Source organism: Coturnix japonica, chromosome 7 (assembly GCF_001577835.2).
Source record: "Coturnix japonica isolate 7356 chromosome 7, Coturnix japonica 2.1, whole genome shotgun sequence".
In the NCBI taxonomy this organism is placed as follows: domain Eukaryota; kingdom Metazoa; phylum Chordata; class Aves; order Galliformes; family Phasianidae; genus Coturnix; species Coturnix japonica.
This window is the reverse complement of record NC_029522.1, coordinates 9,902,614-9,922,649: the sequence shown is the minus strand read 5'-3', so window position 1 is coordinate 9,922,649 and position 20,036 is coordinate 9,902,614. Positions and strand designations below refer to the sequence as shown.

Here is a 20,036-nt window from a genome sequence, read left to right as displayed (position 1 = left end):
TTCACTTCTTATTTCTCTCTTTCCCCAAAATATTCCCACTCTTTGGTAACCATTAGACGCTCCAATTTCCCTCAGCTCTTCTGCAGCCCTGTTTTACTCCTCCAGCTTCACCAAGAACAGTCTCGATGATCCAATTAATTCTTAGTAAAGCAGCCCAAGAATTCAGGTCTCCCAGAAAGGCTGGCTTCAAGGAAGTGAAAAATGTTAAGGGAACTGACTACTCAGCATAGTGACTGGCCTCTACTGGCAAAGGCCAGGATAAACCACTTAAACCACACTTTAAATAACTGTCAGTGTGGACAAGACTTGTCAATGATATAAAATCCCACTTTAAAGATCTTCTGAATAAATTATATGTAATGAATTTATGAAATGTATGAAAATGAAATTATAAATGAATTATAACAAATCTTTTTCCACATGCCCTATCTAAATCTCCCCCTTTTATTGTGAAATATTTTCCCCTTGTCCTATTACAGCAAACCTGCTAGAATCTCTCCCCTTCCTTCTTGTAGTCTTCTTTAGATACCGAAAGGCTGCTATCAGGTCTTCCCAGAGTCTTCTCTTCTCCAGGCTGAAAGACTCCAGCTCTCTCAGCCTGTCTTCATAGGGGAGGTGCTCCATCCCTTGAATGTTTTTGTGGCTCTCCACTGAACACACTCTAATAGGTCCACATCTCTTTTGTACTGAAGACTCCACATCTAGATGCAGTAAAACCTGTCGACCACATTTCCTTTGATGCAACCCAGGATACAGCTGGCTTTCTGGGTTGCAAGGGCTCATGTCCAGCTTACCAACCACCAGTATCCCCACATCCTTTTTGGCAGGGCTGTGTTCATTTGTCCTTCAACTTGCATTGATAGTGGGGGTTGTCACAACTCATGTGCAAGACCTTGCACTTGGATTTACCTCATGAGGTTCACCTAAGCCCACTGCTCAAGCCTATTTAGGTCTTCCTGAATGGCATCTGGCCTCTTAGGCTTGTTGATCACACCATACAACTTGTTGTTGTCCACAAACTTGCTGAGGGTGCACTCCATCCCACTGTGAGCATCACTGATTAAAATGTTGAGATCACCAGTTTCAGTACTGACCCGAGGGATGTAACTTGTCACCAATCTCCATCTGGACACTGAGCCATTGACCACTACTTTCTGGGTATGATCTAGCAATCTGTTCCTCATCCATCATACAGTCCACCTGTCAAATCCATATATTCCTGATTTGGAGAGGAGGATGTTATGGGAAACTCTTTCAAAGGCCTTACTGAAGTCCAGACAGATGACATCAGCAGCTTTTCCCTTGTCCACTGAGACAGTTACACCATGAGTGTCATTAAGGTCTCTTCCAACCCAGATAACTCTTATGATTCTAAGATTCCTGTCAGTGCTTGTACTGATAAAATTCATTGTTGCCTAAAGATACAAAAGAAGAATGCACCAAATCTGTACACTGATTTTGAGCCAGATAATTGGTGATTCTATTTTTTTCTGTTAGCAGAGAAAATATTTTCTACCTGTGACACAAATGGAACTTCAAGTGTAGCAGCTACACTAATTCAGAAGACTTAGAATGTAGGTTAATTCATAATGACAAAAAGTAACAAATACGTTTAGGCAGATTGGCTGCACTTTAATGCTGTGGATGATGCAAAACTCTCCTCCCAAAAATTGTGTATTCTGCAAACAAAAAATTGTTTCCAACAGAATTGGTCCATGCTCTCTCACTTTTTCATCCCAAGTCTTGAACTATTTTACAGCTACTAATTATAGATAACAATCACTGTTTTGTTGAAATAAACGAAGCTTCACTTGGGCTTAAGCCCTGAAGCAGTAAAAATCCCGTTGATTCATACAGCCCAATAAAGGTGTAACACAGGGGAATGGCACAAAGCTGTGCCAGAGGAGGTTCAAACTGGATATTAGGAAAAATTTCTTTACCATGAGGCTGGTCAAACACTGGAATGGGCTTCCTAGAGATGCCCCATGCCTGTCAGTGTTTAAGAGGCATTTGGATAATGCCCTCAATTATATGCTTTATGTTTTGATTTGCCCTGAAGCAGTCAGGCAATCGGACAAGATGATCTTTGAAGACCTCTTCCATCTGAATGATTCTATTCTATTCCATTCTATTCTATTCCATGCTATTCTGCGGGTAGGCAAGCAGAAGCAATGATAAACTTTAGCCCAGTTATTACTTTCTCCCCCCACTCTGCCCCCAAGACACCCCAAGCTCTTGAAAAGTAGTATACATTAAACTCAGTAACAAACAGGAAGGACACAGATACACACAATAAATTTCTCTAACAAAGTAACATTACATTTTTTTGGTTAACTCTAAAACATGCTTTGTTAGAAGCTTAATAAAGAGTCTTGTGTCCAATATGAATGCGTTTGTTTTAAGAAATCAGAAAATGTAATGTTTCAAGTTAGTCACTCTGATCAATGCATGCACATACAATGCTGAAAATCATCATTTTGTAGTGCTCAACTGTTCCACCCTATCTTTTCTTACAAATCACATGGAAATGAGGGTTAACAAGATTTCGCAGAGGGAATACTGTAGCATTTTTTCTACATTCAATTTTGGAAACATCTCCTTGTAGATGAGCTTCATTTAGCTATTAGAGGGTATCAGTGTGTACTGAGGAACATGTCAGTGATTTCTGTAGTGTAAAGGAAACTGAGCCTCTGATTAACCATCTGAGGCAAGCAACGAGTCAGCTGTGGGAGCACAGGTGAAGGTAATTCAGCTGTGCTCCTGGAAGGGTTGGAGCTTGACTCCACCTCTCCTAGATCCCATTTAAGGGCTGACTAAAAGTAGCATCTCTTTCTGGAGATTGCTGCTTTGTGAAATTTTTTTGGTGAGCCTCAATATTGGCAAGCATCCGTCTTGACTGAAAGCCTCAGCACTGGTGAGTCTTTTCTTAGATATTCTCTGGCTACCCGTTTACTCTGTGTTTATAACTATACACTTGTATTATTCCAGTTATACAAATAGTTGTAAGTAATTTAAATTAGAAATGAAAGAAATCCTTCTCCACCTACTACTTAAACTTACTCTTCTTTATTCCTAACTTTGCCCTTGCCTTTCTCTGTGAACACAGCTTATGGTTTCAGAGGTAGGTTTAAACATTATTAGTATGCAAAATAAAATTTGATGAGCCTAAACCAGACTGTTAAAATTCTAGTTTAGATAAGAAGGAACATATAGAAGGCTTCACATGCAATCCTTATGCTTACTGAAATATGCTTTTACATCTGCAGTCTGTGCCAGTGCAAAAATGTTTAACATCATAGGAACTTGCTTCTCCCAACCTTGAAAACTCTGAATATATAGATGATATAAATAGCTGGCACATGGATTGCATTAACTGCATCTCTTCCAGATCAGCTTCAAAGTTTCTCTGGCAAGAAAAAAACAAAAAAAAAAGGGGCTTTGCCTTGGCACTCAGGAGACCTCAGGAGTCTCAGTAACTGCTTTAAACAGGTGCTGTGAATTGCATTAAAAGAGACATATTGACAAAAGGCTGTATTAAAAAAATTTCAATATTGCCGTGAAGGAGGAGGACCTCTAGGTATTGGGAATATAAGTTTTCTTCTTAAAGTATATGCTGGCTGGGGCATCTGCTTCCTTGTCCCATAACGGTCAACCCGCCTGCTAACATCTTCATTAACTTCTGTAAGGATGGACAAAATATCTTCACCCCTGCAGACAGAAAGAAAGCAAAAATAAGAAGTGATTTATTATTGAGCAGATAGCACAGTCTCTCCATGTAACACCTCCCAGATGATCTAGAAGCTACAGTATAAACATTTAAAAGCAAAAAAACAAACAAACAAAAAAAACCCCACTAAAACAAAGTACACTTTTTTTTTTCTTTTCCAAATTTCCTTTCTTTTGATCTCATTGAGACATATTAGAAATGAAAAAGCTTTTCTCTCTGACTTTTAATGCTTGATCTACTTGTTGGCAGAGGGTTGGAACTTTATGATTTTGAGGTCCCTTTCAACCCAAGCCATTCTATGACTTGACACTGAGTAATGAAAAAGAATGGAGCAAAATATTTTAACTATCTATTTAACTCTTTAACATCTAACTCCTCTTAAGAAATGGATGGCTCCATCTAATATGATACAGATAGGAAATTCAGAGGTTTTGAGGTGTTTTTTTTTTTTTTGTTTTGTGAGGGTTAGTTCCCCAATAAACTTCACATTGACTTCATTAACACTAAGCTATTACTTAGTAATAATGTAATGTAAATTACATTAATGTAATTTATCAGAGATGATTTATCAAACCAGCAGTTTAACTGATTTTGCCTATTTCAGAACATGGACTAGTGTTACTACTTGAATTTGCCTTTAGATAAAAATAAAAGGGGAAGTTCCTCTCATTTTTTCCTAGAAGAACTAAGTAAATAATTATTTACCTTGGTACCAACAACTGTAGCTTGCTGCACAAGGCCTGAATATACCAAGTACCCTCTTGAACATGCCGGAAAGAGACATATCCATCAATTGTGGCCATGCCTAGGAGAAAATCAGCCTCTTCGGGAATACTTTCAGAAGGAGAAATGCTCTGTTGTATAGAAGAGAAGTCAGGAACTCGTGCATCAGCTTCAACATAGACAGGACGCTGTATGTCTTTACCTTGGCATGCTTGGACAAAGAATAGTTTGGGTTTTTCAGTCAACTGTGGACATTGTTTGGCAGTGAAGTGGGCCATGATCGTGCGGATTGATACGAGCTTCCCATCTTTCCCATATACTGCTCCTGACTCTCCGTGAGATAGAATGCAACAAACAAAGCAGTCCCTACCCTTGTGGTCTTCTGAACGCTGCCATGTTTGCATCAGTTCTTTAATCTGATCGGATGTCTGATCTGTATAAGTCCTCACTTCCAGACCAAGCCATGTGAATACTCTATCCAATTCCCCTATAATTAAAGATTAAAAAGTAAACCATTTTATGTTCATGGTGCAAGCTAATTTTAACTGTAAAAAAAACCTCACATACCGATTCTTCTGCAAATTCATCCTTAAAATATTATCAACTGAAAGTTAATAAAAATTAAATCAGCTCAAATACAGTGACTTCTAGACAAGTTTCAGAAAATATAATGACAATGTACAGTGTACAATCACAAACTGAGTTCTGAATTAAATCTGTAAATTAAGGTGATCTCTTTTGAAACCTTCTTAGAATGTTCTTTTCCAACTGCAGTTTTGATTATTGTAGAGTTTTATCAATAAGAGACAAACAGAATAAAGGGAGCTGTTTCCTTGAGGAGCTCATGAAGCTCATGGAGCTGTTTGCTTGATGAGTTACACATTGTATTATATAAAAGATAATCTATATCTATAATAAAGAATTAAAACTAAGTAAAAAGGAATTCTCAAAATGTTTAAAGAACAATTTAACTTTATGAAAAAATGCAGTGGTTTCTCAGTCTTTAGTGCTTCCTGCAAGGATACACAAGTGATATAACACTTATCAAAAATTTTACTGTTTAAAAAGATTTACTAAAATGCATACAATAAGACACAGAACAATACCAGACAATCAACTTGCATGGGGAAATAGACAGATTAACCTTTCAAAAATCTTACTTCAAGAACTTACAGGCATCTTTATAAGAACCCTTCCTCTCTGGAAGATCACCATCAAATTTAACATTATTAATAACAAGACAAATTCCTCTCTGTGGTCCATCCATTTTGTAACTTGACACCTGTAAAAAGGACAAGAAAAACAGCTTACAGCCTCAGGGACCTTACTCAACACAAGTGATGGATGTGTGATCTCTGGGAGTGATATTTCCTTAACAAGTTTAAAAATTGGTAACCAAAGCATTAGAGGTGTCTAAGACTCCAGATAATTTCTGACAAGGTGGAATTCATGATGCCACCTTGTGTGAAGAGGCACAGGTGAAGTCTGAAGCACACAATCACTAAAGTATCGAAGTGCAGAGGAAGGATTTAACAGCTGAGTTGGTGACCTGTACGCAATCCAAACTGGTGTTGGGGTTAGCAGTCTTGCAGTGTCAGGAAAAGATTTTAACTTGAAGTGGCAGAGGGTTTACCCTCAAACTTGACAATGTTAGACATCTGATTTGATTTTGTGAGGACTGTTGAGTGCCTACAGTAGGTGGTTCTGGAAAGGGATTCAATGAGAAGAGATCTCACATGTGGATAAACCTGCCACACTAGCAGTTTTGCAGAGACTTAAATTACCACCCTCTTTTAAGAAACAGTGTTTTATAAAAGAAGTCACCAGAACTTCAAATATGATCTCTTCAAATTCAACCTCAGATTAAAATTAAGAGTTCCACCATTCTAGTTCCTCTCTGCTAACTGGAAAGAACAATGAAAAGCACCTTAATTTTTTGCATTTTAATAGAAGGAAATGAAGACACCACTCCAAAAAGTCCTTCAAGAGTAGCAGACAGTGGTGTTTGCTAGAGTGTTACGAACATCAGTTGATGGCACAGAACTTAAATTAAACAGGTACAGACAAATGCAGTTACGTGCTTCCTCAATATCTGTGCTTATCATAAGGAAAAAGACGCAGGGAGAATTCATCAGTTACTCTGCTATGCAAGCTTAAAGAATACACATACGACTTCTAAAAAGATACCTCACAAAAGGCATCTTTTCCCCTGAACCAAGACCCCTGGTGCATTACATGTCCATGATTACTGAGCATTCTTGTCTTCTCTTATCCTTCTTATGCAGCCTTTGCACGCTACCCACTGTCTTATTTCAGGGCACCCTGAAGCTTTTTCTAAGCCACATCTAGAGAGATAGAAATGTGAAGATATATTTGTCTTCTCTATTTCTACGTGCACGTTCTGATGCCATCTCCAAAATCTGCAGCTCAAGATTATGCAAGGTGGTTTCCCTGTATCGGGGAGATAATGGTGTGTGCATAGCACCAAAGTAATGTGACAGCTTTGCCTGTACCGTGTCTTTCAATATTGTTAAGTTTCTGACCTCCAAGGTTAGAATGCCCTCCAAAATATTCTGGTTCATCAGACTGCTCAACCAGTTTCATGAGACAGAGAAATCTCACGTGTTGTTGCATGCCACTGCAAGGATGGAGACCTTATATACCTACACGATTCACAAATAATCGTTTAAGAGATTATTTCAAACCTTGGGTTCATTTTCTGCTCCACTGAATCCTCCTGACAGCTGCAGGTTCATTTTAGAGAAGACTTGTGTAAGATTAGGTGCCATGTTATCTAGGAAAAAGCAGTATAAATATTTATGAGTATTAACCCAGTACTGGTGTATGTAGCAAAAATGATTTTAATTACAGTACAGCCCTTTTTATATTTAAAATGTTGATACATCTAAAGGAATAATTCTTTCTGTATGAGATAGCACTGTCACATACAAGGCATAACATGTCTGAACATGTCTCCAGTTATTTTATGTATTTTCATGTCAAAGGCATGGTTTCTGCTTGCATTGGTTTTAGGGATCAAAGATATTTGTGGCACAATGATAGACTCTAACTGCAATAGCCAAATTAATTTTTCAATTAGAAATATTTAGAAATAAAGTGCACCATAAGAAGGATCTGTGTCTGACTACTGAAGCTCCCATTGCAGAACGCTTTTAGTTCCTGAGTGGTTCATAATAGCTCTGAGATCAAATTTTCAAGCAGCATTCAAAAAAGTTCCAAGTGGAAAACAGCAGGTTGCGCTGTGATACTTTTTAACAGGCCAGTATGTTGTGGAGTTACAAAAATAGCTGTACACATACCATCCACTGTTATTTCCACAAAATCCTTTCAGAGATCTGATCCAAATTGTGATTCACTGCTAATTAATTTATGTTTCCTTTTGAACATGCTCTCCCCTCCTTCTCGTACCTGTCTTAGGCTACTTAATGCATTCAAAACATCCCACTGTATAACACCTGGTGACTTCCTCAACTGGTAATCTTACTAGCTTTACTTTTCCAGAAAGTCACTGGAAGATGTGCAAACATTAACTGTATATATTATGCTCTCACTAGTGTATGTAGGTGCCAGGAACTAAACCAGTTTTTGTTTGCTTGCTTATTTCTGTCCTCAGACCTTCTATTTTCTGCTTATTTTAACAGCTGTTCAGCAAATATCTGAGAAGAAATCCCAGAGAACTGGCATTCCTGAACTGGAATAGAGAGACATGAAGTCCAGCACATCTTCTCATTTCCTCTATTGAGGTCCCAAAGGTATGGCAGAAAGTGCTACAAGAACTGGTGTGGTCCTTTTAAATAACACATTAAATTTCAGGCAGCAGAGAATAAAAATAGCTTAACACTGAAACCCTAAGAGAAGAGAAACCTTGGCTTCCAGGAATAGAGTTCACTCTTCCAGTAAGTTCCCATGAGCTCACAGGTTCCTCAACACAATGACCTATACAGCAAAATAAGTTTGAGGTAAAGTCTCACACAAACAAATTAACAGTTCAGTTCAATGAACAGTCACAGTGATCTATTCCTTCCTCATATTTAAACAGAGCACTGAAAAAACCACGTTAGTTTCTAGTGAATGACTAACAAAGTGCACGGGATTTGCCAATTTTCACACATTTACATAAGAGCAGAAATCCTTCAGATCTTCTTGTGCAGAAAGCAGAAGACCTTTCCAGGTAAGACAGCAAGTTAAGTGCTTAGCATTAAACTAAATGTTAGAAATTGTTTACAGTAAATAAGTGTATATAAAATTAAATGTAAAACCAACAAAACTGAGTTTTGGAAAGTCTTACCATGGATACTGGGACTGACAAATCTGATTGAGGTCTCCTATTTTTGAGTGGAGGAAAGCACATGTTAAAATTATTTTACGTACATATATATTTCATAGTGGTTACAGAAAGACAGGCTTATAAACACCGAAGCTTTCTAAGTAGCAGGTAACAAAAATACTGAGTTCCTAAGAGCAGGAAACATAACGAAACTACAGAAGACTTTTTTCACTTACTGCAAATCTCATAGAGCTGCAAACAGCCTTTTTTTTTTTTTCATATGGATCAAGAGAAAGAGCAAATTTATTTTTTTTTTCCATTTCCAAATGATCTTTCATTATGGAGATAAATAGTTCAGTAATGATCAGACGAAACCTTAAAAATCTGCAATTCATGCCTCATTCTCTAGAAGGCCTTCTTACATCTCTCTCTCATATTTCTCCTCCTAATGTTATCTTGTTCTCCAATTGCACATGAGCAATAGTAGTTCTTCAGTCTAAACTATCTGATGCTATATGCAGCTGTATTTCTTATATGCAGAACAAATATTCTTGTCCCCTTACTAAATCAAGTGGAAAGGATTAGTGAAACAACAGAGAGCCAACCAAGTATGGTTTCAAAGTGAAGGCAAAGAAAAAACAAACCCCAGACTCTAAAACCCTTGTAGGCAGCGTGTGTTCCAGTGTACCTGAGGGGAATTGAATACTCTGATGTCTGCATTGTTAGATGGTGAAGATTCCTTGATTGGCAGAGTATTCTCCTGCTGAGGCAGAGACACTAAGAAGAGGAAAAAAGGAAAATGAGTGAGAGAAATCACATGCATTTTAGGTAAATCTCTTATCAACGTGCACGTTAGAGCAAATGCAGATCTATACTTAATGAAAGGTGTACTGAAATAGAAAATGACTTTGAAACACTCAAAGGAGGCACATGGGACTGGATCTCTTGGAAGTATTGAGTGCCCTCTCACCCATACAGAACATAGCTTTGCACTTCCCAGAATTTGATTGCCATTGCTAAAATAAGTGGAAGTAGAGCCTTTCCCCCAGTATGCTTATAGTCACTCCATGGGACATTAAGTGCAGCAGTGTCACACACTGCAGTACACCAATCACACATTTAATAATTAAAGTTATCACATATCAGACAAACACACAACTTGCTTTGCCTGCTTACTAGCAAGCAACTGCTTTGTAGCTGTATGCGTTTATGAATCATGGAGTGCCTTTTATAGGATAGTCATCTCAGTGCTACCCACATAGAAGCTGAAGAGTGTGGCACAACTATGAATTTTTAGTTTCTCAGCCAGTTCTGTGCGTGCTGGACTGCTCTGCGTGGCCTCAAACATTTGAGCACATTCCAAATGGGGGATAATGATGTAATGCAAGGTAGGGACAGTTATGTAGAACATGTGTGTGAAGATACTGAGCAATCCCAATCTAGTAAAGCACACGTGGATCTTTCAAGTTGGGTTGCCCGGACCCTCGTAGAGCTTCCTGCATTTTAGCAAGTCCATTCTTTGGCTCTGAATTGCTCACCTTTTGCCATTCTGTAGCAGTTTACTGTTGCCAGGAGATCAGGTGAAACACTTGTAAAGACTTCCTCCAGTGTCTGCACATTGTTCTCAGTTAAAAGACCCTGTTTTTCCAATAAAATCAGCAACTCCAAAGCAGACTGATGAAGAAAATGATAAAATATATTTATTGTTCTTCAGAACTTAAAAACATTTGTTTCAGCCCTGCCTGTCTCAAATAATCCCACTATTGTCTGCTTTGCCTCTTATTAATAGAGTCCAAACAGTCAATTTTACATCACGGGGAGAGGGAGCTTCCTTCTTTCTAACCCTCTGAACACTGAGCAGCTTAGTCACACACCATCTTTTCTGCCAAAGACTTCTAACACTTCTCCCATTCCACTCCTGCTCCGACCTTCTTCCCTCCCGTCCATATGCATGTTTGCTTTTCTCCCCACATACAGCAGTTCTACGTCGCTTTGGAAGATGGTTTCTCAGGAGGAATACAATTTCCTGCAGCATCTCATTGGTAATGTTCTCTGACAGTTCATACAGCATCTGCCTGTAAGAGAGACTCAATGAGACAAAAGTAGAAGGGATGGTGGAGAAACTAAAAGCAATATGAGAAATTAAAGGAAAGGGAACCAGAATGTTATAGATGGCAGTAGTGGAAAGAATAGAATCTCATTACATACTTACCTGTATGGAGACACTTTTCCCTTCTCATGTAGGCGTTCTTGCACTTTCTCCTTGGTATAGCCAAGTGTACTGAGCAAGGAGTGATATTTAATTCTGTATAACAGTTCAGCTAGCAGGAAAGTGTCTTCCTCATTCAGATAATCTTTGTCTATAAGAAGCTGAAAAATGTCCATTGCTGACTGCACGCTTTCTAGTTTTCTGAAGGTGATCAAGTCAGTACAGAGAAATTTCAATGCTGCTACATCTTCAGACCCCAGTTTTTCGTCAATGAGCAGGAGCAGCTGACGAAACTGCCACCCATCACTGCCTTCCATGTTGCTGCCGCTGATGATCTCTGCCTGAAAGTCAAAAGTCGGTAACAATCAAATCTCCAGCAATCCTCATAATTATATATAAGATTTCATCCAACTAGGTTTGAAAGTCTTGAATTCTCTGCAAAAGAGAAGTTTCCTTTTAAATCAATCTGGAACATACGTCCTTCTCCAGACATAAAACTACAGAGATCAAATTTGGCAGGTGCTCTATACAGCCCTGTCTAACTTTGATGTCAGCCCTGTGCTGATCTGAAATCTGTGCTAGATGACCGCAAGAGTTCCTTTATAATCTAAATTCTTTTATTTCTTTCTATCATCTTTAACATTCAGAGCTGCACTTCTTTACACTGTTGGTGGGTGGAAAGAATGCCTGCTTACTTACTGCAACTCAAAGAGAGGAGAATGTAGCGAAACCGTGTATTCCTTGATCTTCTTCTGAACTTGCATTTAGTGCAGGAAAGCCTCTGCACAAGCAACTTAATCCTACTGAAGTTTCCAGCAGAGAGCAATCATCCTTTTATGCACTAACTTCTTTTATACACCTTATGCAGTTATTATTTGCCTGTGTAATGTCTTTTAGGGAAGCTTACTTAAGAAAGAGCTTCAGTGCCTTTCTTCTGCCCAAACAGGAAGGTGGGCTCCTAGTCTTTTGTTCAGAGCAGCTGGGATGAGCCAAGCTTTCTACATAAGAGAACACATAGAAAAAACAAGTCCGGGAAGCAGAGCTAGCAAAGAAAAGCTTCCAAATTCAGATTTGTTGAAGCACCTGGGTGGACAGCAGGTCACAAAGGATATCATAGCATCTTGGGAGCACAGAGATTTTTGCTATTTTGTGTTCACAGATAGATATGTAATTCCAAGTCCTGGCACCCAGCTAGGATACAAGCATCATCTACGTTTCAAGTAAGAAAGCTGACAGGTTCCAGGAGTCCTGCACACTCCTCCTCAGTGTTGTGAAACTTTCTTCTCTTAAGAAATCAATTACTATCAAATAGGTCTGGATTTCAGCCAGTGATCTGACACATACACCAAAACTGAATCACTTCACAGGAAATCAGACTTCAAATCAATTTAGCCAGGCTACTTCTAAACCTTGTTCTGATGCTCTAATAAGTAAATTTAGCAGAGTAACTTAGGTTAAATTGATTCCTTCCTATGTCAGCAAGCCCGTATAAACTAGGTTCAAACTGAATAGTGACTACTCGTAATTTGGAGCCAATGATTTGAAGGAAATCTGATAATAAATCATAGCTTTAGGGGAAGAGGATCAAGTTGTGCACAGCCCAAGCGTGCACATAATTATTTCATCAACAAGTCAAACTGAAGCAAGACTCAGAACAAATTCCTTCATCTACCTTTACAACAGTTTTCAAGTATGTGCTGCTGCCACTCTGGAACGCTCTTCACTCCAAACACTTTCTGCTTGAGTTGAGAATATCCTCACAGACACTAAACCTGTGCTGAATTTACCAGTTGCCCATTGATCACAACGCCTGGCCCGCCCCCCTAGCAAGACTGGAAGAGGAGACACCACCACTCCATTGCTGGAACCCCCCACTTGGTTTACAGCTATGGTGTTTTTGGAACCCTCTACCACTTATGCATTTTATAAGCAACACTCGAGGGCCAGGACCTCCTTGTCCCTCAGATTTGTCACGGTTCACCGCACCATTTGCAGCCAGGCCAGCGGGGCACTAACGAGCACAAAACCGACACAAACAGAAAGGTGGTGGATCTACGTGTTGCAAAATATCCAGAGGGAATATCCAGAAGGATCCAGAAGGAAAAGCACATCGAATAGGCAATGAAGATTATCAAATTACTGTGGTTTTTTTTCCTCTTACGTTTTAGAGAACGTAACACTGCCTGACTTAAAGACTGTAAAAGAACGCAAAACCACGAGCCGCAGAAGAATGGCAAAGCTCAGCCCGCGGCCCCGCAAACAAGGGGAGCAACCGGCCGCCGGGGGCAGCTGCGCAACAGCGGGAGGAAGGCGTGTTCTTTCGTTCCCCTCCGCTCCAGTTTCTCCTTTCTTACCTCCGGAAGAAATTCGCGCCCGTCCCCGCTCCCGGGGCCGCCGTGCGCCCGGTGCGCTGCGCTGCGCTGCCCGCTCCGTGCCCCACGTGCTGAGTCACAGCGCCGCAGCTCTGCGGGAGGGGCGGAAATGCCCAGGGACGGGGCTGGGAAGCGGGACAAAGCCAACAGGTTGAAGCCGCTGGGGACGCGCGGCGAGCTGCCAGCGTGAGACTCTGCCCCGGAGGGTTCAGCCGGCCGCCGGGCCGCCCTTTCTCCTCCCCGCAGGGTGCGGAGCCGCGTCGCAGTCGGCCTCGGGACTTTTGGAACTCCCCGCCCTGGCCCCAGCCCAGGAAATGTGCTAAATAGTCAGGGAAAAAAAATACGGCGACGATTCCAAGGCGGAGTATAAGAAGCGGGAAGTAACTCTTCAACTACTTTCACTTTCGGTATAAAAACCCTTTTAAAACAGTTTACATTAAAAAAAAAAAAAAAAAGGAGCAGAGGCCGAGGTTTTCACGCACACTCAACTTGAGATCAGTGTTTCAATAGGAGACGGCTTCAATGCAACTTTTACGCGCTGCCGTCCCCCCGGCCCTTCGCTGCTGGGAGGATGGGAAGCGTGTCCTGCCCAACGCAGCCCTCATACGTAACGTGGTACCACTGCACACCCCCGGGATGAGCCCTTTGTGCTCGTACTGCTGCCCAGCACGCGGCCAGGAGGGGAATTTCCTGTGAAACAAACAGGTTCTCTGGCCGTCTTGCTCTCAGTTCGTTTTTACAGAACCGTGGTAACTCCACAGACACCTTTAGCAAGCACTAAAGGTCTAAAAGAGGCCGAGAATTCCAAGTACTCTGGGCTGAAGGGAGACCGAAAAATCTCATGCATTTTACTGACGGCAATAACTGAAATTACATTTATGTTTACATTCTTTATATAAATTAAAACCTGAAAATACACTCTCAGGGTGACACAAATAAAAAATAAAGCACACTGACTTGCAGAATCAAACTCCATAACCACAAAGTACTTATAAAGCAGGTATGTTTAATGAGTGATGCGCATACACCCTGATGCAAGGGGGATAGCTCCACCTCATTCGCACAGCGATAGGAGAAAGCGTGCAACCGCTATAGGCTGAATTAATGCATAATCAATAGTTTGCAGGAATTTGGATACATATTCATTACATTCCTGAGACTCCATTAGCATTCAGTCCCTCCCCCCTTGTGTGTGCGTAGTGAGTTGTGGGGGTGGTCGTGGGATGAAGGCTCATCATCTTCCTCGCTGTAAACTTTCGACCCTGCGGCAGGGGCACCCCCCACACTGGTTCCAGCTTGCTCTGTGGACATCTAATCACCACACTGTTCTTCGGCTGTTCCACCCTTATCTTCATGGCCTTCATCCCCTTGTTTTCTCAGACTTAGTGTCTGCAATTCCCCCTCTGCCTCCCTTTAACATAAACTAACTGTAACTACCCTTTGCCTTAGGGAGGCCCCCTTTCCCTTTCTGTAGCAAAGTGTTCCCTTTTCATCTATTATGGGGTCCTTTTTCACTCTTCAACACAGAAAGAGGCACAATCCTGAAAATATCCAGATAGTTTCAACTTGTTTTTGATGAACACAGAAACTGAGAAAACATTCTTCAGTAATAGCTACAGAGACAAGCTGCCAAATAATTCAGCACAGAAGGTACAGCTTAAATGGAACATAATCACATACACAGCAGACAGACTGCACATCATCCCCACACAGCCAGCATCCTCTCAGCAATGTCATGCTGCGTGTCAGAAATTTAAAGCTGAGCATATCACAAAAAAATTCTCAGGAAGCATCATATGAAGATTCTGACTCAAACATACATAATGGGAGTCACAGTTACTTCTCATGCAGAGTTGAAGGGGTATCAGACAGGGTAGTATATCCTCAACTGTGAGCACTGTGAAGTTCTTCAGTACAACTTTTTCTGACTCGTGAGCTGGCACTGACTGTAATTCAGGACACAAATATGTAGTGGTATAAAGTAAACTTGATTTAAAGCTCAGAAAAATCATGCTACTCAAGGCTGGAGCAAAACACCACAGAAATCTCCTGCTTCAGGTTTACATCTTCTGATCCAATGGGAAAGCATCATCCATATTTGACAATTCTTTTCCCCATTCCACATGTACAACACATATAGAAGTAAACTACATTTGTTTTCCAACTCTCAGAAACCAGAACTGAAACTATGCCATGAGTCCAACAGTCTTGCTCTGAGAAGGAGCAGTGCAGGAGCAGAGGAGGTGTAACTTGCTTATCTTTGTTCAACAGCAGGTTCAGAAAACAAGATGTTTTGGCAGCCTGTTAAATTCCACCAGCACCTGCCACTTTCTATGTTCCTATGCTAACACAGTTATGATGGATCCAGGATTGTTTTCCCTCTTTTCTTTTATCTGCTGAATGGAATTCAGCTAGACCATCTGAAATGCATGTAGGTCTTGATGCCCCCTAAGCCCAGCATCCAGTTTCCAGACTCAAATTTTAGATGGACAACAAAGCAAGAACAAAAAGTCCCTACCACATAGATGGAGGGGCACAAAAAATCTACTGGAGAGGTTACAGACAACTAATGCCACTATAAAATTCTTGCACATTAATCCAGGAAATCTATTACTCACTCTTGACTCTTGAGGGAGAAGTGAAGGCAAAAAATACTGCTTAGATGAATGACTGCAGAATGAGAGCTAGTGTGGGTTAAGAATCTGCTGAGGGTCAAGACTTCAGGGTAGAAATCCAGTATCTGATGCCCAAGAATGCTACACAATACAGGACATTGTCCCCAAAACACCTTGGTCATTAGAGGACTGTGATCAATTCTGATCTAAGCAGCCAAACACAAAGAAACTCATTTCTTTATTACAAGGGTTATTTACAGACATCTCCACTGTTTACAAAACAGTGCTTCTTCCTTTGTTTCCTAAGAAATGGGATAGAGACTACACTACAGCAGAGAATACACCTCAACCTTCAACACAAATACATGCCACAAACTCCCCAGAAACAGAATATATCCTATTGCCAGTATTTTACTAAATAGTTGGACTTAGCATCAATCCAAAAATAAATAAATAAATAAATAAATGTTTTCAGATCTTGTAATAATAGTCACTGTTATTCTTACTTCCTCTCTGCCTTTTCTCATTTCTCTTTCCAATATTGATGTTGTACATCTCCTCCGTATCTTCTTTTCCTTACGTGTTCTTCTCTTGGTTATCCCTACCACTCCCCTTTTCGTTTCTGCTTGAATTTTCAGTATTTCTTTCCCTCATCTCTCTGTCTCCTCTTGGTTCCATTTTCCCTACGTTTGGTGTCTATATGGCAGCAGAAGTACTCATCACTTGAAAAAGCTAGTAAGGAAAATGGGAGAATAATAAAGTTAATTTGTGAAGGAAGTAACACTTATTAATATCGCATACTTGCATATGACAATTACGAATCAAACACAATTTACACAGCCACAGAAGAGTCTATAATTTTTTGCCACACCATTTGCACCAGTCACAGTAGGAACTAGTAAGACTCCAAATTTGTCACTTTATAATCCTTCTCTCACTCTATGAAAGGAACATCAACAAGGCAGAATTTCAAAATAACACTTGTGCTGTATTTATTATAAGTTAGTCAGTTATGAAATATTCAGAGTTAAAAGTGAAGGCTATTTTTATTAACTGTCACATACAATATAGACCCTTCTGTTGATGCAAAGCCCTAACGTTTTCTACTTTTGTGCATGAAATACATCAGAACATATTTTTAAAGACATAAACTATCATTAAAGACAGAAGCAATATAGAATTAGTGTATGAAAAGAGCTGGTTTAACGAGCCCTTTATTTTAAAGTAGAAACTGAAAGGAAGAATTCCCTCTCAAAACTACATTTATTTCCAGACCTATGACAATGAAATCAGATTTAGTATTTTCTACATTAATGCTTACAGTGAACAAGCTTTCACTATCATTTTTCTTCTTATACCCAGGCCTACATAAAATTACGATAACACTGACAATACATGTACCCCTAATTTAAGGTACAGTTAGGAGGATTGTTTTTCAATTCAAAGCCATTAAAATGTTTTCATATACTTATCTTTAAAGGGAAACTACCTTATTAAGTGGAAAGATAATGTTATACACAGGTCTGTAATAGAGCAACATATTTTTCTAATTTGTGCAAACATTCTTCACCACAATCATAGAATCAGCAAGGTTGGAAAAGACCTAAAAGATCATCCAGTCCAACCATTCACCTATTACCAATAGCTCCCACTAAACCATGTCCCTCAACACAACTTCCAGTCGTTCCTTGAATACCCCCAGGGTCAGTGACTCCACCACCTCCCTGGGCAGTCCATTCCAGTGCTTGACCACCCTTTCTGAGAAGTAATATTTCCTAACGTCCAGCTTGAATCTCCCGTGCTGTAGCTTGAAACCTTTCCCTCTAGTTCTATCAGTGATTACACAAGAGAAGAGGCCAAACCCCAGCTCACTACAACCTCCCTTCAGGAAGCTATAGAGAGCAATAAGGTCTCCCTTGAGCCTCCTCTCTTCTCCAGGCTGAACATTCCCAGCTCCTTCTGCCTCTCCTCATATGGCCTCAACATGTAACCCCTCACCAGCTTTGTTGCCCTCTTTCTATTTAATGTATCGTGTATTTCATTGTCTGCAATCAACAATAAAAAAGAATACAAAAACAGATCTACAAAATTAAAAAGACAGCAACTAAAGACTTCAAAGTAATGGCATAAAATGTTCTTTATATATATTATACAAAATTGTATATTAATATAAATAAATACAGATTGTGATCTTAACATTTTATATAGATGGCTAAAGAAAGACTGTAAGGTAAAACCTATTCAGTGGATTTCTCCTCAATCAGCAGTTTAGGAACCTCTCAAGCCAGGAAGAAACTGGACCTATACCATGTAACAAGGAAGGACTTCTGTGAGCTTAATAGTTAGACAGCTACGATGCCAGATAAATGTGACTTTGCTTCCAATTATAGAAGCTACTTGAAAAATCATTTGCTATTTATCTGAATTAATATATAAAAAGATTGTTTTAAAAGAAAAAAACAAAACATGGGGTTATCAAAAACGATGTCAATCCAACATCTAGAAGGACAACATAATATTAAGAAATAAAAAGGCATTTTTTCCTACTATAGGAAACTGTAGTAGTATTAAAAGTTTGCAAGCAGGCTATAGGAGGGGGGGAGAGAATGCTATAAACTCATCAATAAATTCCAGTATAAATCATCCAGGTTATACTGTTGCATAACACACAGGTCAGCTGAACTTTTTGTGTTAGGCATATGTTCTACTGAAGGGGAAAAAAAAAGCTACACTTTTACCACTGCCTTTTTTTGACAGAGTAAACCAACTTAAAAAAACAAAAACAAAACAAAACAAAATCAGTTAATAAACTGATAAACCTTTTCCATAATTAAAAGAGGTGTGTGTGGGAATAATTTCATTTGGTCTTAAGTAGCAGCAGTTGCTACGTTTTGGTTCAAATGTGTTAAACTTATACTTTGCCAATTACCCAGTGAATTGCTTTTCAGCATCCCTGGAACACCTGCCAAAATCCCACTATTTATTTTTCTCAGCTACACAAACTACTACAAAACCCTGCCACAAGTGGATTTATGTTGCACAAAACACATCAGACTGTTGGATTAGCATATAATCCTTCTGTGCTATGGATAGTACTGACAATACAAGGTTCTGGTTGAATTAGATCTTAGAATCATAGAATAATAGAATTATAGAATCACCAAGGTTGGAAAAGACCTAGAAGATCATCCAGTCCAACCATTCACCTATTACCAATAGCTCCCACTAAACCATGTCCCTCAACACAACTTCCAGTCGTTCCTTGAACACCCTCAGGGTTGGTGACTCCACCACCTCCCTGGGCAGTCCATTCCAGTGCCTGACCACCTTTTCTGAGAAGTAATATTTCCTAATGTCCAGCCTGAATCTCCCCTGCCGTAGCTTGAAACCATTCCCTCTGGTCCTATCACTAATGACATGAGAGAAGAGGTTGACCCCCAGCTCACTACAACCTCCCTTAAGGAAGTTATAGAGGGCAATAAGATCTCCCCTGAGCCTCCTCTCCTCTTGAGGCTGAACATTCCCAGCTCCTTTTGCCTTTCCTCATATGGCCTGTGCTCCAGACCCCTCACCAGCCTTGTTGCCCTCCTTTGAACACATTTCAGGGCCTCGATGTCTTTCTTGCATTGAGGGGCCCAAATCTTCTAATACACAAAGCAGATGGAATCAAAATTATTTAAAAAGATCACCCCTCTCTTCTGTTTTGCTTAATTCTATGGAGTTATGCTAAGTAAGCATCTTCTCCTGACATGTTTTAAGTGATGAGAAAGTACCCAGTGAATTTCAGTGGTATGCACGCTAAATATGAATGATTTGCGCCGGCTTGTCTTTGTTTTAAGCAACAAAAGAAAAGCCTTGTTCAGTGCACTGATATCAAGAACGTTAAAATACAAACAACCAAACAATAAAAACACAAAACAAACACAACAAAAAAACCCTGGAAAATCCAACAACTGTACAGTTTAGAGCTCTTTCCACACTGTTTACCTGTTGCACTTGCTTGTAAGATCTGTTGCCGTTCTATACAACAGCTGCTGTTACCATCCGGGCTTTCAGTCTTTCATATTAAAATCTACAGTGCCTAAACACTATGAAATGCTTC

At 39.9% G+C, this 20,036-nt stretch overlaps 1 protein-coding gene and 1 long non-coding RNA gene across 6 annotated transcripts in view; one reads left to right on the top strand and one right to left on the bottom strand.

Moving 5' to 3' along the window:
- LOC107316531 overlaps positions 1 to 13,774 on the top strand; it is a 35,178-nt gene extending 21,404 nt beyond the window's left edge. The window contains exon 2 of the long non-coding RNA XR_004308048.1: positions 8,113 to 13,774. This is a non-coding gene — a long non-coding RNA (uncharacterized LOC107316531). The remainder of the gene's footprint in view (positions 1 to 8,112) is intronic.
- CASP10 (caspase 10) lies at positions 20 to 20,029 on the bottom strand. Of its 5 annotated transcripts, XR_004308047.1 has the most exons (12): positions 13,302 to 13,409; positions 10,951 to 11,288; positions 10,714 to 10,813; positions 10,277 to 10,412; positions 9,427 to 9,515; positions 8,760 to 8,796; positions 8,336 to 8,407; positions 7,156 to 7,244; positions 5,624 to 5,732; positions 4,433 to 4,937; positions 3,243 to 3,708; positions 20 to 1,415 (listed from the first exon to the last, which is right to left on the bottom strand). XR_004308047.1 is itself a non-coding variant. In XM_015868140.1 (11 exons), the coding sequence occupies exons 2-11, from the start codon at positions 11,262 to 11,264 to the stop codon at positions 3,546 to 3,548; spliced, it is 1,614 nt and encodes a 537-aa protein (XP_015723626.1). In that variant the 5' UTR covers positions 11,265 to 11,288; positions 19,922 to 20,029; the 3' UTR covers positions 3,051 to 3,545. The 5 variants fall into 5 exon arrangements, 4 of the variants coding, with proteins under 4 accessions (XP_015723626.1, XP_015723624.1, XP_015723627.1 ...); XM_015868140.1 differs by lacking the exons at positions 20 to 1,415; positions 13,302 to 13,409 and adding an exon at positions 19,922 to 20,029 and having other exon boundaries at positions 3,051 to 3,708; XM_015868138.2 differs by lacking the exon at positions 20 to 1,415 and having other exon boundaries at positions 3,051 to 3,708.
- Positions 20,030 to 20,036: the final 7 nt, after the last annotated feature.

Bases quoted from the DNA above. Each gene is read 5' to 3' on its own strand.
- CASP10 (XM_015868140.1), bottom strand. From the start codon at position 11,264: ATGGAAGGCAGTGATGGGTGGCAGTTTCGTCAGCTGCTCCTGCTCATT. The intron at 4,938-5,623 runs GTAAGTTCTTGA...CTTTAATTATAG, and splicing joins GGGTTCTTATAAAGATGCCT to GGGAATTGGATAGAGTATTC. The intron at 3,709-4,432 runs GTAAATAATTAT...TTCTGTCTGCAG, and splicing joins CTACAGTTGTTGGTACCAAG to GGGTGAAGATATTTTGTCCA.